Source organism: Panicum virgatum, chromosome 8N (assembly GCF_016808335.1).
Source record: "Panicum virgatum strain AP13 chromosome 8N, P.virgatum_v5, whole genome shotgun sequence".
In the NCBI taxonomy this organism is placed as follows: domain Eukaryota; kingdom Viridiplantae; phylum Streptophyta; class Magnoliopsida; order Poales; family Poaceae; genus Panicum; species Panicum virgatum.
In genome coordinates this window covers 17,810,691-17,828,780 of record NC_053152.1, presented here as the reverse complement: position 1 = coordinate 17,828,780, position 18,090 = coordinate 17,810,691, and the positions used below count along the sequence as shown (strand labels likewise).

The 18,090-nt window shown below is 50.2% G+C and overlaps 1 protein-coding gene across 1 annotated transcript; it reads right to left on the bottom strand.

Moving 5' to 3' along the window:
- Window positions 1-14,934: 14,934 nt before the first annotated feature.
- Window positions 14,935-15,433, bottom strand: LOC120684849 (uncharacterized mitochondrial protein AtMg00860-like). Its single transcript, XM_039966715.1, has 2 exons — window positions 15,380-15,433; window positions 14,935-15,261 (listed from the first exon to the last, which is right to left on the bottom strand). The coding sequence occupies exons 1-2, from the start codon at window positions 15,431-15,433 to the stop codon at window positions 14,935-14,937; spliced, it is 381 nt and encodes a 126-aa protein (XP_039822649.1).
- Window positions 15,434-18,090: the final 2,657 nt, after the last annotated feature.

Here is an 18,090-nt window from a genome sequence, read left to right as displayed (position 1 = left end):
TAGGGTTGAAAAAGAAACAGCTATCGGAAGATTTACGTTACAAAAGAAAAGAAAGAACTATAAGCTTTATTTATTTTAATTAAAAAACACATGTAAGGATATTTGAAAGAAAATATCCTGGGTTATAGTTAATCATATTATATTTGTATTTATAAAGACGAAGTAGAACTTAGTCATATTTTATTTATGATTGTCTATATAGAAATTACAGTAATTGAACAATTAATTATAAAAGAACATGTGACAACATCTAATCGCATAGCTTTATGATTCGTGTTGAACTAAACAAATATTTTTAAAAAAAAACACATTTAAGTTGGTGTTAAGCATATTAACATCAATTATGAAAACCGAGGTAAACATCTAATTAGCTTTTAATTAGAAAAGCTAGATGAGAGGATATTATTCAAATTAAATCTATGTTTAATTTAAAAACAGGCACAACAACACTACTAAACGATAGCTTAGCCTATTAGAAGACTAACGCAATAAGAATGGGTTGAAATGGATCTAAAATGTGGAAACTACGCAAGAAACAAGGCTACAGGGACCTATACGTGATTAGCCAAAGAGTTAGAGGGCTAACAGAAAAGATTAGCAAGACACAGCAAACTGTGCTCGCAAAGGATAACAAGGTGTTAAAGCTACTGCACAAGTTGTACGGATCACGTGAGCGCAAGAATTGACGAAAACAGAGTTAAAACGACCAAGATACGACCATTGGATCTCGATCCAACAACTTAGAGCAGTTAGGGCGTCTCGGCTGAGCGGATTGCAGCTTGGGAGGCGGCTCGGCTGAGCGGATTGCAGCTTGGGAGGCGGCTCGGCTTCGTCGGGCAGCTCGACGGATCGGCTTGCGGCTCGGTGACGGCTCGGGCGGCGTAGGGACACCGGCGGCGAGCGCGTGCGGCGGCGGAGTCGCCGAACTTGGCCAAAATCGGCTATCCGGGGCTTGTTTTGAGCGCGGCTTGCACAGGGAGAACGAGGGGGCGAAGGGGAAGGCGATGGGAGGCTCGGCGCGGGGCCTTGACGAGCGGTGCAGACGCACGACGGCGGTGTGCAGCGAGGTTGCTCCGGCGAGCAAATGCGCACGCGATAGGGCGAGAGAGAGAGAGAGAGAGAGAGAGAGAGAGAGAGAGGGAGAAGGGGTTGGCTAGGCTCGTTACCATGATGCGCAGCTCTGGTGGTGGCTCTTGGCGAGGTTGGAGCGGCGGCGGGGCGTCACACCCGAGCGCGGCGGAGGCGGCGGAGAGGCGGGTGCTAGGGTTAGGTTTTTGGGCGGCGGCGGCTTCGGTCGATGGGGTCCAAGGGCACGGGGCGGCACTATTTAAGAGGGCGAGGGGGCAGCCTTGGTGTGCGGGTCGGACCCAAGCGGGGCGCGCGGCGCGGCCGGACTCAGGCTCAACTCCGTGCCCGGTGCGGGGGAGGGGAAGGCCCCGACGGGCGGGGCCCGCCTGGCAGCGAGGAGGAGAGGAGAGAGGGAGGGGGCGCGCGGGGCAGGTTGGGCGGGCCTGTTGGGCCCAGTGGGTTGGGCCGCGCGGGGAAGGAAGAGGACGCTGTTGGGCTGGGCCAGCAACCGGTCCCGGGCTGGGGAAGGACAGAAGGGAAAAGGAAAAGGGGAGAGGAAAAAAAAGAGAGGGGCGAGCTGGGCTGGCCCAAAGGAGAAAAAAAGGGAGGTTTGGGCTAAAAGAAAAAAGAGAGGGAGCAAAAAGGAAAAGGGGATATTGAAATAAAAAGGGGGCAAACAAATTCACTTGAATTTAAATTTAGAAATTTAACTTCAACTAAAGGCAAACAAGAAACAAAGCAAAGCAGCATAAATGCAAGATAAGAAGAACAACCTTATCTAATTTAGAAAACAACCAATTATTTTCCTGAACTAAATTTCCTATAAAGATAATAAATGTTGGGAAAATTTTAAAATTATGAGAAAATCATTGCTTTATTCTTCCTTTTAATCACATCCTGAAATCCAACAATTTCAGGGTGTGACAATAGATCCTTGCCTCTTTGTGCAAAGAACAACTTTATATGTTTTGAGGAAAAGAAGGGGATGCGGTTTCCAGATAGCGTGTGCTGAGTCTAGGATTGATCTTTATTCCCACATTGCTTGGACGATATTCAAATTGCAAACCACACAAGATGAAGGTTTTTCTGATGGTTAAAGCGAACCCAATAAGACCTTAGCATAGTGTGTCTCTGTTGGGTGCCGGCAACCGAAACCTAATAAGGCTCCTATTTTCTAACAAGCTGCTTCATGTTAGGAGGACCAGGGCCAGGTGTTCTGACATCTATGCAAAATTTTATAATGTTTCCCAAGTTTCAAATTTAGTTGAAGAATTCATAGTAACATAATCTGAAAAGGATTTAATCTCAGAAACTGTCATATTAAAACATCGGTTTTTTATATCCTTGAATCTTCTGAAATAATCAGAGGCCGATTCATCACGGCTTTGCCTAACCGATGTCAAATCCGTCAACTTAGCTTCATTTTCCCCACTGAAAAAGTGACCATGAAACCTACGCTCTAACTGGTTCTATATTTGAATAGAATTTGGAGCAGAAGAAAACTAAGAGAAAGCGGTTCCAGTTAAAGATAAAGAAAATAAACGCACACATAAATCATCATGGAAACCAGTTTCTCCCAACTGCAGAATGTATTGACTTACGTGCTCCAAAGTTGTATGAGTATCATCACCATTAAACTTCATGAACTCGGGAACACACAAACCAACAGAATAAGAAATAAAATCAAATTCAGGTGTATACGGCTTTTGATACAAACGAGAATTACCCATATCCACCCCAAGCTTAGTTTTAATCATGTTAGCCAGATCCTCTTTAAATCTAGAGAAATCGGCTTGATAATTCCCGCTGGTCAAAGCTTGTGATGCAGATGCAAGACGATGCAAATCTGGATAAGTAGATGTCATCATCTGCGTAGCATGAAGAATCGGTCCATTATGGGGACAGGATCCCTGCAGTGTACTGCCCACTGCTGCAGTACGAGGGGGTGTGTAGGTCATCAACTCATTGGTTCGGCCAGGGGTAGCTGAACTAGGAATCGATGTGAGCGGTGTAGGCGAAGACGGAGTAGGCACCATCGCACTGGGCTGACCGGTCGTCTGACCGGTTTGACCGCGGTAGCCTCGACCGGTCTGACCGGTTCTGTCTGAACCGATGAAGGTGGCGGCGTCTGCCCTACAAAGTAGCCCGGCGGCGTCTGCCCTACAAAGTAGCCCGGCGTCATGCCTAAGTGTGTATCTGATGCAGGCGTTGGCGTAGCCGATGAGCTATGATTTAAAACGTCCAATGTATAAGAATTACCCACAACACTTTTATTCCTTTTCAACGCATCTATTTCATCGGACATGGAAGCAAGCACATATCACCCGCAATTAATTGTGCAACAGAATTTTTTTTGATCGAGCATCAGTGATAATTGCGTAAGTAAATCAGAGAGTTTATTGCTTACATTGGGGATCTCTTCAATCTGATTATTACTCAACTTGAAGGATGGCATGACGAATTCTTCGACCCTCTTGACGAAGCCACCCCGATTCTTCTTGAAGCCCTTCAAGAACCGCACCTTGAAGTGCTCCTCGGTGACCAGGTAAGACTTGTGCTCCTCTTCGGTGAGTTCCTCCATCGTCACTGTGATGATGTTGTCTTTGTCGAGGTTGGTGATGGAACCCATCTTCTTTGGGGTAGATTAGATCGGTTTTCGACAACCAAGATCTTCTTCACCAGTGGAGTCGCCAAAAAGTGTGTTGACACAGAATTACGCCAAATACACTAGGATGCGCTACAACGCGCGGATCATCGACACGACCTTCACCAACGGGCTCACTATGCACAGACCGGTATAAGCAACTAGTTAGACCGGTTCTACAGGGAATGCCGTGAAGACCTAAAACCTCGAGCTCGGGAGCGACACCGTCGGAGCTCGCTGATCTAAGGTTGCTCTGAGTTCGGCAGGCCACTCAGAACGCCGTAGAGATGAGCGAAGAACAACAGTTAGGGTTTGGAATAGGTTAGGGTTTGAGAGACGAAAGTAAAGGACAAATTGTATTGATTCAATTGTGGATAACCCTCAATCAGACTTAGCCTTCATATATATATATATATATATATATATATATATATATATATATATATATAGGCCGGGGAAGTCGTACCCCTTCACGAATAGGTTTACAAAGATCCACGAATTACAAAATCTACTCCTACTCGAATCACAATCGGCCAGACCGGTCTGACCAGTCGGCCCCACCAGTCCACCGGTCAAACCAGTCAGCCACAGCCTCTGCCAATTTTGGCTGTCAACAACATCCTTTCGCTTTGTTGGCGCAGATTCAGGGCCAACACATGAGCATGCTCGAACGCATGGCACGAGGAGGGGCTCGCTGCAGCACCTCCTGCGCAGGCCGGTCAGACTGGTCAGGGGGACTGGTCAGACTGGTCAGGGGGATAGGTCAGACCGGTTCGCCGGGGTAAACCAGCGAATCTGACGAACTCTCGCCCGGGAGGGACCCCGTCAGGGCAAGCATACGCAGGGTTGTTCTATGGTCGGCAGGCCACCTAGAACACCTTCAGACGTCGTCGAGATGCAAGAAGAATAGCAAATATGGGGTAGGAGGAGCTAGGGTTTGGAGAGGACAAAAAATAGTGCAAAGTAAAGTAAAGTAGTAGATTGATGTGTTTTTAATCGATTGGATGACCTCAATCGGCCGTGGCCCTTTATATTTATAGGGAGGGATGGTCTTACCCCTTTAGGAGTCGAAACCCTAATTAAAATCGTGTCAAAATACAACTCCTAACTTGGAATGGGCAGTTTAAACCGGTCTGACCACCCCTGTAAACCGGTCTGACCGGTCTGCATGGGATGCAGAACTTCCCGAAGCCATATCTCTCTCATCTGAACTCCAAATTGGGCGTTCTATGTATGAATATTGATCTACTCGATGATAGCTATCTAATGTTAAACTTTATTTTGCATTTTGAGCAACTTTACCAGACCGGTTTGACCAGTTTAGGGGACAGGTCTGAATGGTTCCCCCAGTCGTGCCAATTTTGATCGTCGACACGCTCCGCGTTGTCAACCTAGTGGAGGGAGACGGGGAGGGGTGCCCGTCTCTGCCGGCGACCCCGTGGAGAAGGACTTCAAGGAGACCAAGCAGCGGGGCATGCAGCTCCTGGCGAGCACGGGGATCAGGGACAACTTCCTGGTGTCATACGAGCACAGATTCGCGAAATCAGAGTTCAGTGTCGTCCAGAAGGCGACGTTGGAGTGTGTTGCGTCAAGCAGGTGCCTATCCGCAATAGTTTTTGAGCAAATATATAATTGTTACACCTTCCGTTTCAATTTCATTAATCAGTCTGGCGGTTTGGGTATTCGTGACTTGCTAGGAATTGGAAGATTTTCATTATGTAAATCACTTAATTTACCTGCCTATAGATGTTGTTACCTTGCAAAAGAAAATTTATGTTATGTGTACAGATTTTAAAGCCATAGAGCAGCAATTTATTACCTTTTCATAGCTGTACGCAGTACATAGAAGTTTCATTAGAATTTAAATATTGATTATAAGTATTTCTTTATGTCCATGAGCTTAGTTTTCAAATGGTCTGACATGTGTCAAACGGAAGATGAGTTTCTTTATAGGGATCATACCCTAAATTAAGTTTATATCTTTGGTTTAATTAACTGTCCAAATGCATGGACATATGGTGACTTAGAAATTCTAGTTGTTAGCACAGCACATATATTTATGAACTCTGTCGGTTGTTTCATTCATCCACAAATTAGTAGTACTATTGACATTGTCCAACAGAATGGTTATTAGCCTTTCTTGCACTTTTGTATTATTTCCAAATTATAACCTGTTCACATAATGCGGTATGTTCATATACAAATTATTTATCTTGCTTTTAACTATGTTCACTAGTGCAGAATGGGGCTTTAGTCCCGGGCTGCTACTGGCTTTAGTCCCGGTATTTTAACCAGGGTTAGCAGTCCGGGACTAAAGTCCCGGGTCCAATAACCGGGACTAAAGGGTATGGGTAAGGTAAAAAAATATTCTGCGTGGGTTAGGACTCGAACCCGAGACATCTCGCTTCGTACGTAGCTTTCTTACCACCCTACCTACACAGCATATGTGACTTTGAATGGGATGCCTTCCTTTTAAACTAACTCGCAAATAACCCTTTAGTCCCGGTTGGAGCCACCAACTGGGACTAAAGACCCTTTTGGTCCGGGTTGGAACTATCAACTGGGACTAAAGGGTCATCCTTTAGTGCCGGTTGGTGTTACCACCCTGGACTAAATATTCAGGACCTTTGGTCCTGGTTGGAGCCACCAACCTGGACTAAAGGGTGAGTTTTAGTCCCGATTGGTGGCTCCAACAGGCATTAAAGCTCCCCGCCGCCCCCTAGCCGTTGGACCCAGGACTAAAGCCTTCATTGGTCCCGGGTCCATTGGTGGCCGGGACTAATGTGGAGGACCAAATACCCTTTCTGTAGTAGTGGTTTGTGGTTTCTTATATCATGTTTTCATTATAGGACTTATGTGGTAGCGCATAGTGAACTTTGCATAAAAAATTAAAATGAAAGGAAACAATTTCCATTTTATTGCAAAGAGTCTTGAATCACAGCGGTTAATAGTTAGACAATCAACTATAATAAAAGTGGAAGATGCCTCACAGAATAAACATGTTATCAATACCAATTCACTATCTCTCTCCCGTTATGCCAAGGACTTGAACATGACGCCGCAACAAAGAATTGAGATTAGAAAGCCTGAACTACTAGGGAGCAATGAAGAGACCAACACTACTACAAAATTCTATTTACCGAGGCATGGCAGGCGGCAATGATGGTGATGATGGGTATGGTGATGAGCATGGTGATTTGTTGGGGCTCGAAGATGCAGAGATTTTTGAGAACCTTGCTAACCGTATGGACCAAGAATATGTCTTGTTTGGTAATCCTGAAGTGGCTTGAGAATTTCAAGGAGATGAAGCAGGCGGCAATTGATCCACTGTATAAGGACTGTACGAAGCAATGGACGGCATTACGTTTTAGCCTCCAATTGCTGATGCTGAAGTCTCGCCATGGGTGGTCCGACACTAGTTTCAATGACCTGTTGCGTATGCTTGCTGACACATACCCAGAGGGTAACAAGGTGCCCTGCCAATACCTATCCGAGAGAAGAAAATGATCCTGGCCAGTGTCGATGAAGCTTAAAAAGTTCCATGCGTGCACTAACCACTGTATCCTGTATCTGGGCAAGTATGAGAACTTGCATAGCTTGTCCGCACTACAGCGCGAGTCGGTACAAGAGGAATGCCGGTTGTCGCGCAGACGTGGATGATGATGGGACCCAAGAGTAGGCAGAAGAAGAAGAAGACGGCCAAGCAGATCCCGGTTCCTGAGGATGAGGAAGAAGAGGGGCTACATACAGAGGAAAAGTCCTGCCCTATCAGTGTGGTACCTCCCTATGATCGATCGCTTGCGTGCGCTATTCGGTAACCTAGAGGATGCCAAGCTGATGTCGTGGCATGCATCGGCAGAACGTATCAAGGGCGATAGCAAGCTACGACACCCCTCCGATGGCAAGCAGTGCAAGAGTTTCAACGCCAAGTTCACGAAGGAGTTTGGTGACGAAGCGAGGAACGTTTGGTTCACACTAAGTACGGATGGGAGGAATCCCTTTGGTGACCTCAGCAGTTCCCACAGCACTTGGCCGGTCATCTTGACTATCTACAACCTACCTCCCTATCTATGCCAGAAGCGTAGCTATATTTTACTAACCATGCTTATTTCTGGCCAAAAGCAACCAGGCAATGATATAGATGTGTTCCTGGAGCCACTCAAGGAGGACATGAAGATGCTATGGGAAGATTGGGTGAAAATGATGGATGCGTCCGTAAAGAAGGAGTTCACTCTAAAATCCATCATCTTTGTCACCATCACCGATTACCCTGGCCTTTTAGCACTGTCGGGCAGGTCAAAGGGAAGTCAGGTTGTGTAGTGTGCATTGACGGTACCTGCTACACTTATCTTACTGGATCGAAGAAATTGGTGTACATGTGGCATAGGCGATTCCTCACCAAAAAGCACAGGTACCGGGATCCTTCGATGAATCAGTTCTTTGACAAAGATCCCGATCCTCAAATTGATGAGCCAGAGAAGATGAGTTATGGGAAAAAGGTGTTTGAAATGGTGAATGCATAAACATAGAGTTCGGGAAAAAGAAATAATCTAAGGAAGATGGGACCACAACAAAGAAGAAGAGGAAGCGGGATCAGATGGAGGAGAAACAACCACCTGTCACCCCAGTGCCTTTCAAGAAGCAGTCGTGTTTCTTCAAGTACTTGTCGTACTGGAAGGAGCTAGATACGCCCCATGCCATACTAGTCTCTATGAAGGACCTCACATTAACCAGCTTCAACGCACATGACTGCGACATCATGCTCATGGTGTTCCTCCCAATTGTCATCAGGGCAATCGGTCCAGGGTACGTGAAGATGGTCATTACACGCCTCGATTACTTCTTCAACTGGATCACACAAAAGGTCATCGATGAAGCTGAGCTGCCAAGCATGAAACAATTCATCGCAGAGACAATTTGACAGCTCGAGATGTGCTTCCCGCTATCTTTCTTCGATATTATGCCGCACCTGATGATGCACATGGTTGATCAGATACAGGACCTTGGGCCTGTATACCTGCTCCAGATGTGGACGTACGAGAGGTTCATGTCGACATTGAATAGATACGTCTATAACCGTGCTTACCCAGAGGGCTCTATGATCGAGGCATACACAACAGAGGAGGCCATTAACTGCTGCACCAAATACATTCGGGATGGAAATGCAATTGGGTTGCCCGTCCATCCGCACGAAGGCAGAACCTTAGGGATGGGGTGCACGGGGAGGAAAGTATGCACCGATGTAGAAGAAGAAATTGTGCAAGAAGCTCATCACAACGCCCTTAATCAGTTAGTTGTCATGGATAAGTGGGTTGAGAAGCACCTGGAAGAGCTCCGTCGTGGTCGTGACGGACACACAGAGGCATGGGTACAGAGACAGCACAAGATCAATTTCACGACGTGGATCAAACAACAGGGCATACCTCGCAATCGTGATGCGGCGGAATCGAGGCTTGCGTACGGTCCATCTTCCCAAATCACCTCGTGGCAAGGATATGACATCAATGGATACAGGTTCCACACGAAAGAGAAGGATAAGAAGAGCACAGAACAGAACAGCGGGGTTCGATATGAGGGCATCGACGAGGCCACTAGGGACACCAAGGCATACTTTGGGCAGATTTAGCAGATATGGGAACTTGACTACGGCGGTGAACTACAGATACCCATCTCCCAATGCCAAGGGGTAAAGCCGAATGCGGTTGTCGTGGACGAGTATGGGCTAACCACCGTAGAGCTTGGAAGTGTCGGGTACAAAGATGATCAATGGGTACTAGCAAACTGCGTCGCTCAGGTAGCCTTCTACCCGAAGCCCAGAGATTCCAAAAAACATGCGGTTGTATCAGGAAAGCAGAGGATCGTGGGAGCTGATGGAGTGCAGAGCCCCAAGAAATACAACTTCTCTGATGGAGTGCTGATGGAGCTCACAACATTCCTTTTTGGACATTTTGTAGTCCAGTGGAAAAATTTGGAGAAAAATGTATTATAAGTTCAAGTTGAGGAAAAAACTTAACCGAGGCGGGCTTCATAAAATAACCGCCTCGGTTAATGTTAACCGAGGCGGTCCTTGTGCTCCGCCCGCCTCGGTTAATGTTTGCCTATATAACCCCCCCCCCTCCGTACCGGCCAGTTTCAATTCTTGCCGTAACGCCGCTTCGTCCCCGAAGCGCTGCTGCCGCGCGAGACAACCCTAGCGCCGTGCTCGCGCCGCCAGCCCTGCGCCGCCACTCCTGCACCGCCCTAATAATATTAAAGAAGTAAAATTTCTCTCCACCAATTTTTTTGTCCACCTTCCTCTAATTGCCCGGAAAGTGGAGAGTTTCTTCCTCTAATCGCGTTGAGAAGCAATATGTATTGTTTAATCATGGAATTCCGGGAGTATAAAAAAATGAAGCAATGCACACAGTTACATGCACAAAGCATACATTTACTAGGCTTAGCTTTTTGAGAGGATTCTTACCTTCAATCCTAGATTCGTCACCCTTTAGTAATCAAATTCAACTTCTGGGATGCGAGAAATCTTGTGGGCATCCTCCCCCTTGCATCTCTTAACCTGCCTTGGATAGTCTCTAATGGACAGTCTCTTCAAGGTGGTAAGGTTCCATATGCTTTCAGGAAAACATGTCAGCTTGGGCGGGGACCAGATGAATAATTCTTCAAGGGCAATGAGCTGCCCCAGCCATTCCGGTAGTATCTCCAGGTTGGGTAAATACAAAAGTAGCCCTCTGAGAGAGGGGACCCAGCATAGACTGGCCTCCGGCAATGACAATAACGAGCTATCATATGCCAAAGACATTCAATTCCTCAAGGGTGGAAAGGTGTTGAAATCAACCACGGCGGGGTCACGGTGTGCCACCGAGAGGGGAGAGGGCGCCGCCACATGAGGATGGTAGAAGCTAGGCCCTAGGTGTTGGGTCGCGGTGAGCCGCCTTGGAAGGAGGGGTGTCACCCGCCACACGGGGACGGCCGCCACACGGGGGCCACCCATCTAGAATCCATCGTACCCATGTGGTGCCAGTCGGCGCCACTACCTTGCCCCCTTGCGCGGTGCGCCGCAATCCACCACGGTTGTGTCCACGAGCATCCCCCTTCTCTTTTCTGGGCTACCCCGGCCCAATCCTGCCATTCCCTTATGGCGGCGGCCAGTGCCCCCTCCCTCCAACACGCCCGCCATTCCATGCATGCCAGGGTTCTGGTCGAAAGCCTAGCCCAGCTCTACGCTGGACCAGCGATGATGATCGCCCTCGAGAAGATTCTCTTCTTGAAGGCGCGCTGAAGAACCTCTTGTGGCCACCTCTTCTTGAACGCTCAGGTCAATGTTGTATTGCTCGGCACAAGACTTGGGCTAAAGCCATGCTAAGCTCATGCTTAGTCAATGATGATTACGTTCTTGGCATCATTTACATTCCTGGAGGCATCATCTAAGATCTCCTGTGCCTTAGTGGTGGTGGTGGCGCAGTTTTGCTCTCCTTACTAGTGTATTTATGGTTGCACCACCGTTCGTCCTTGGACCGGGGTAGGTGGAGATCTGAAGCATCCAGTTAGGGAAGTTTGTGCTCCTGTACCCTGTTAGTTCAAATCCTTCAAGAGTTCGAGGAGGTATAAGGTTCTCCAACACCTCTGCATCTATCTTATACTCTGTGGTATCTGCATGATCCCACGAAAGGCTTAGCACCCAGAGGTCTGGATTATCTCGCAGTTTAGCTCTCTCTGCATCTTCCGGTTGCTCAACTTTCTCAAGGTGATTGATCTCTAGGTGTTGACAAGACAATTTCCCAATGCTCACAAGACAGCTATGCGGCCCATAATCCACCTCGAGCACATCATGTACACTATGTTCTACTGTCCTGACAAGCAACTGCAGCGCCTCAAAATGGAAGGAGCAACAACATCATCAATATGTGCGTTGTTTCTTGTGTCAGACTTTAAACATGGAGAGACTAGTCATGTAGCCAATACCATCTAGCAACTCATTGAGAATCTGCAAGGACTTCATGCACAATACTTGAAGCTGCAAGCTACAAAACAAGGATGGGAGATTTTCAAGCCTTACACAATATGATAATGTATGCCACAGAAATGATAATGTACTATTGGACTGGTTGTAGGGCAGACACAATCACACAAGACACAAGCATGCATGAATCCCAGAGAAATCAATACTGCTAGTACTACTTTCTTGCAGATTTCTTGTGGGATTCAAATGCATGCTCGTACTTGTACCCAGAGAAGCATTTCTCATAGTATACCAATCAACATGGAACAAACACGCCACCCAGAAGCACACCTCCATTACATTTGCCAGTAATAAATTTCACCAGACACAAGCACATTATCAGTGTTGATATCAGCTATAGGTACATTTGTACATTATCAGTGTTGTTACATTTGCCCAGAAGCACACCATCCAATTTCAGCAAATATTCCATGTCCATCCCCTCCACATCCTCTAGTCCGCTGACAGCTTGACACCACGTCCTCCTCCGCCTCCTTGCTCACTCGTGATGGCCGCCTTTGCCTCCGCCGATAGGTAACCTGATTACCAAGATATATAGCTCCATGATGAGCAAGAGTTGTAATATGCATTGCTTTAGTGAGCTAAGTTTCTGTGGCAATGTAACTCATAGCACCCGCCACCCATATATATCTGGGTGATTAAACTTTGCTTGGCACAGTAATAATCTACATGTACTATACCACTATGCTTCAGTCAACCTCCGTGCCTCTCATCCACCGCTTAGCTAGCATGGCTTCCAAAGGTTCATCAGTATGGTCTTGCTAGATCTTGCACTCTACCTCTGTTTGAGAAGCAATATTTATTTTTAATCTTCAAGTTCCAAGATCAGTAATATGAAGCAATACATAGTTACATGCATGAACAAATCAGAGATTCACTATGCTTTTGGAAGGTTTCTTACCTATTATTCTCTGTCAGGTTGTCCCTGCACGAATCTTGTGCCATCTAACTCTACTTCTGGGATGTGAGAAATCTTGTGGGCATCCTCCCCCTTGCACCTCTCAACCTGTCACGGATGGAAGGGAACAGAAGATTGGAGGAAGGAATTCTACGCAGATTGTATTTGAAACAGGTGGCCGGACGTGGCCCTGGACCTCGTCGGCGCGGCGGAGCAATGGTGGCAGCTCATGACGCACCAAGGAGGCAGGGACGCGGCCAAGATACAAATCAATCTAAGCCTACCTTCCTGATCCCTAGGACTTGGCTTATATGACGCCAATCCTGAACAAACTTTCCTAAAAACCTCTAAGCAACTTATCTCCCAAGCTAACAAAACAAATCTCTAAAATATCTCTAACTAATCCTGAACCTGGACGTCTCCCTGGACTCTTTGGCGCCGGCCATACATGCGTCCCCACATGACATCTCTCCCTCCCTGGAGAAGCAGCTCGTCCTCGAGCTGGAAGTGAGGGAACTGCTCACGGAAATCATCAAGCTCCACCCAAGAGGTCTCAGCAGCCGGAGCACCTTTCCACCGAACGAGAACTTCACGCTGTCCACGAGCTAACTGGCCGCGTAACACCGCCTCAGGATCCACTACCACGCGGCCATGCTGGACCAAAGGTAACGCTGGGGTCTGAGATGGAGGCTCGCCATAGAACTTCTTGAGCAAACCCACATGGAAGACATCATGTATGCGGGCTCCGGCCGGCAAGGCAAGCCTGTAGGCCACATCCCCTATACGCTCCACAACCTAGAAAGGGCCAAAGAACTTCGGCCCCAACTTGCCCCTACCTTTCACCTGCATCGATGCCACCGGCCTATGGAGAAGCCGGAGCCATTCCCACTCTCCTGGAGAGAACTGCAGCTCACGGTGATGGCGATCGTAGGCTGCCTTGTGTTGCTGCTGAGCTTGTTCCTGGTCATGAACTTCAGACAAGAACTCAAATCTGTCTTGCATAGCTTTCTCAACTGCAGGCAGCCGCGCATCGCCAAGAACATACGAGAGAATGGATGGGGGAGGACGCCCATACACTAGCTCAAAGGGCGAGGTCTTGATGGACTGCTGGTATGAGGAATTGTAACAGAACTCCGCCCACGGCAGCCACTCTAACCACTGACGGGGACAATCACCAGTCAAGCACCACAAGTACATTGCTATTATCTTGTTTGTCACCTTCGACTGACCATCTGACTGTGGATGAAAAGCAGACATCATCTGTAACTCTATACCCGCCAAACGAAAGAGCTCCCGCAAAAACTCACTTGTAAACACCGGATCGCGATCACTGACAATGGAGGCTGGAATCCCGTGCAGGCGAACAATCTCTGAAAAGAACGCACGAGCTACCGTTGTCGCCGTGTAAGGATGGCCCAGCGAAATGAAATGAGCCGCTTTAGAGAACCAATCCACCACAGTCAAGATCACAGTCTTGCCATTCACCTTGGGAAGGGCCTCGACGAAATCCATGGCCACATCAAACCAGACCGCCGTAGGGACCCCTAGAGGCTGAAGAAGGCCTCCCAGATGAAGATGCTCACCCTTGTTACGCTGGCAAACGGAGCACGCCCGCACAAAGTCCTGCACCACCACAGAATCATTGGGCAGATGGAAGTCAGCCCGCAGCCGGTGTTGTGTCTTGTGCACCCCTTCATGGGCTGTGCCATTGATGAGGTCGAGGATAGCTTGGTGCGCTGCTGAAGTTGCCGCCACATAGACGCGTCCTTTGAACAAGATTAGGCCGTCAACCACAGACCAAGGCGCTGGTTTGGCACCCCCCCGAATGGCATCCTGTAGCTGGGACAAGGCACTGTCCCCATTGATTTCTTGCCTGATGTCATCGAAGAGGGAGAACTGAGGGGCCGAAAGTGCCAGCAGCTCCCCTTGTCCTTCGTCACGGCGAGACAATGCGTCTGCCACCACATTCATGGCACCCGGCTTGTACTCCACAACAAAGTCGAACCCCAGCAGCTTGCTTGCCCACTGGTGCTGCAGTATCGTTGTGAGGCGCTAGTCGAGGAGGAAGTGAAGACTCCGGTGATCCGTACGGACCACGAAACGGCGCCCCCACAGGTACGGGCGCCAATGCCGAACCGCCTGAACAAGGCCGATCAACTCGCGCTCGTATGCCACAAGCTTGGTGTGGCGCGGCGCGATGGGCTTGCTGAAGAATGCGATCAGTCTGGTGCCTTGGTGAAGCACAGCTCCAAAGCCGGACCTGGACGCATCGCACTCGACGATGAAATCACGGTCAAATGCCAGCAGCTAGAATACGGGCGCTGACGTGAGCGCGCGCTGGAGCGTCTGGAACGTGCGCGCGGCCTCCTCGCTCCACCTGAAACCCTCCTTCTTGAGCAGTGCGGTGAGCAGCGCCGCTATTGTGCCGAAGTCGCGGATGAAGCGGTGGTAGTACACCGCCAGCCCAAGGAAGCCGCGCACCGCACGCGGGGACTTGGGAGGCGGCCAGTCCAGCACCGCCTGCACCTTCTGCTGATCCATGGCCACCCCTTCTGCGGAGATGACATGACCAAGGTACGCCACCGATGACCGCCCAAACTCGCACTTGGACTTCTTCAGGAATAGCTGGTGATCCTGCAGTGTGCGCAAAACGGTGCAAACGTGGAGGAGATGTTCCGTCCACGAAGAGTTGTAGATTAGTATGTCGTCGAAAAAACACAAGGACAAACCGGCGTAGGAAGGGCAGGAGCACATCATTCATGAGCGCTTGGAACGTCGCCGGGGCGTTGTTGAGCCTGAACGGCATCACCAAGAACTCAAAGAGTCCCTAATGAGTACGGAACGCCGTCTTCTCCACATCCTCCGGGAACATCAAGACTTGGTGGTAGCCGGATCGCATGTCAAGCTTGGTGAAGAACTTGGCGCCGCGCAGCTCGTCCAGAAGTTCCTCCACCACTGGGATGGGTAACTTGTCTTTGATTGTGGCGTTGTTGAGGGCGCGGTAGTCAACGCAGAACCTCCACGTGCCGTCTGGCTTGAGAATGAGTAGCGCCGGCGAGGAGAAGGTTGACGAGCTGGGACGGATGACCCCCTGGCGCAACATCTCGTCGCACTGTCGCTCCAACTCGTCTTTCTGCGTGTGCGCGTAGCAGTAGGGCCGAATAGCCACGGCACCTACGCCCCGCTTGAGACGAATGCGGTGGCTGAGGTGATGGCGCGGTGGAAGTCCCTGGGGCTCCGCGAAGAGTCCCGCAAACTCCTCCAGGAGGGCGTCCATGAGGTTGTCGCCCGGCCCGAGGGCGCCGCTGCGGAGAACCCTGGCGTTGTGTCGATGCCACGCCACAGCACGCGCTTGCCACTCCTCTTGAACGCTATGGTGTGCTTCGCGAAGTCCCACAGGATGGGGCCCAGGGTGCCCAGCCACTACACCCCGAGCACCATGTCATACTCGCCGAGGGTGAGGGCGTAGAGGTCGATGTCAAATGCCTCCCCGCCGATGCGCACGCTCTGGCCCAGGGCACGCCCCGGGGACGTGACGTGGTCGCCATTCGCCACTGCCACCGACAGGCCATTGTGCACTGTTAGGTGGACGCCCGCCCGTTGTGCCATCTAGACGTCGATGTAGTTGTGCGACGACCCGGAGTCCAGCAGGGCGACTGCCATGACGTCGCCGACGTGCACGTGGACCTTCATGGTTTGGCAGAACTCCAGTGGCGGCGTGCAGAGAGATGCCCGGCTCGTGCTGGGAGCCCGTGAGAGCCAGACACTCAATCTCCTCGTCCACCTCTTCGTCGTTGTCGAAGCCGATCACCTCGATGACGAATAGCTTCTTGCAGCGGTGGACCAGGACGAATTTCTCGTGCAGTTGTAGCACAGACCATTGGCGCGATGTTGAGCCATCTCTGCGGGCGAGAGACGATGGTGAGGGAGTGTCGCGGACAGGGCCGAGGAATTGCCCGACACGGGTACTGCAGAAGAAGCCGATGCGGCGGCCGGCGCAGCGGCTTTAGTCGTCGTAGAGCTTGAGGACGCGTGTGACGTTGAGCGGGCGCCTCGGCCCGGTGATGGATCTATCGAGGATAGATGCATGCACTTCTCGTAGGCGCGAGCAAGCATAATGGCATCGTCTAGGCTCTCCGGCCGGCGCAAGGCGACATCGGTCTTCAGCAGGTTCACCAGTCCTGCCGTGTAGATCTGAACAAGTTGCTGTTCAGAGAGGTCGGCGTCGCGGCAGGCGTAGGAGAGGAACTTGTCGGTGTAGTCCTCCACGGAGTCCGTGCGGCGGAGTAGCATCAGTTCGCCCACCGGACTGTCCGTCATTGGCGGTCCAAAACTCTGCTGGATGAGTTAGGTGAAGCGGCGCCACGATGGTGTCCCGACCGTGATTTCCAGACGGTAGTACCAAAGCTGCGCCGTGCAGGTGAGATGCATGGCGGCGAACCAGACCCGGTGGTGTTCCGGCGTGTTCTGGCCTCGAAAGAAGGTTTCACATCGGTTGAGCCATGGAAGCGGGTCCTCCTTGCCGTCGAACGTGGGGAACTCGAGGCGGACTCGCGGGTGGAAGTGGGAGTCGACGTAGTCATCGTCCTCCTCACGGAAGCGATCCCGCGGCGGCGGCCGGAACGGGGGTTCCGTGCATGGCGGCGGTCGGAACGAGGGTTCGGGGCGTGGCGGCGGCTTGGGACCATGGTCCCTCTGGTTGTTGATGGAGTCGTCCGTGGCGTCGACGTCCTCCTGGGCGGGCGTCTTGCCGTCGTGCTGAGCTGACTCGACGCAGATGAGAGTGAGGTTGAGGGCACGGACTTGTTCCGTGTTCTCGAAGGTGGCGGACTGGAGCGTGACGACCTTCTCCGGCAGCGCAGCGAGTTTGGTCGCCACCGGAGCGAGCGGCGCCAGGCGATCAACCTTCACGGCGAGGTCGTCAAACTTGGCGCCCAGGTCACGGAGAGTGGTGGAGATCGTCTCGAGCTCCTTCTTCAGATCGTCACGATCACCCATGGGCACGCAACAAGGCTTGTCTGATAAAGTTGTCACGGATGGAAGGGAACAGAAGATTGGAGGAAGGAATTCTGCACAGATTGTATTTGAAACAGGTGGCTGGACGTGGCCCTAGACCTCGTCGGCGCGGTGGAGCAATGGTGGCAGCTCACGACGCACCAAGGAGGCAGGGATGCGGCCAAGATACAAATCAATCTAAGCCTACCTTCCTGATCCCTAGGACTTGGCTTATATGACGCCAATCCTGAACAAACTTTCCTAACAAACCTCTAAGCAACTTATCTCCCAAGCTAACAAAACAAAATCTCTAAAACATCTCTAACTAATCCTGAACCTGGACGTCTCCCTGGACTCTCTGGGGCCGGCCATACGTGCATCCCCACATGACACAATCAGTCTTGGTCAGCTCCCAATTTCCAGTCTCTTCAAGGCGGTAAGGTTCCGTATGCTTTGAGGCAAAGATGT

Excerpts from the sequence above, each read along its gene's own strand:
- LOC120684849 (XM_039966715.1), bottom strand. The coding sequence starts at position 15,433 with ATGCCGTTCAGGCTCAACAACGCCCCGGCGACGTTCCAAGCGCTCATG. Across the intron at positions 15,262-15,379 it reads TCCAAGCGCTCATGAATGAT|GATCACCAGCTATTCCTGAA; the intron begins GTGCTCCTGCCC and ends CGCACACTGCAG.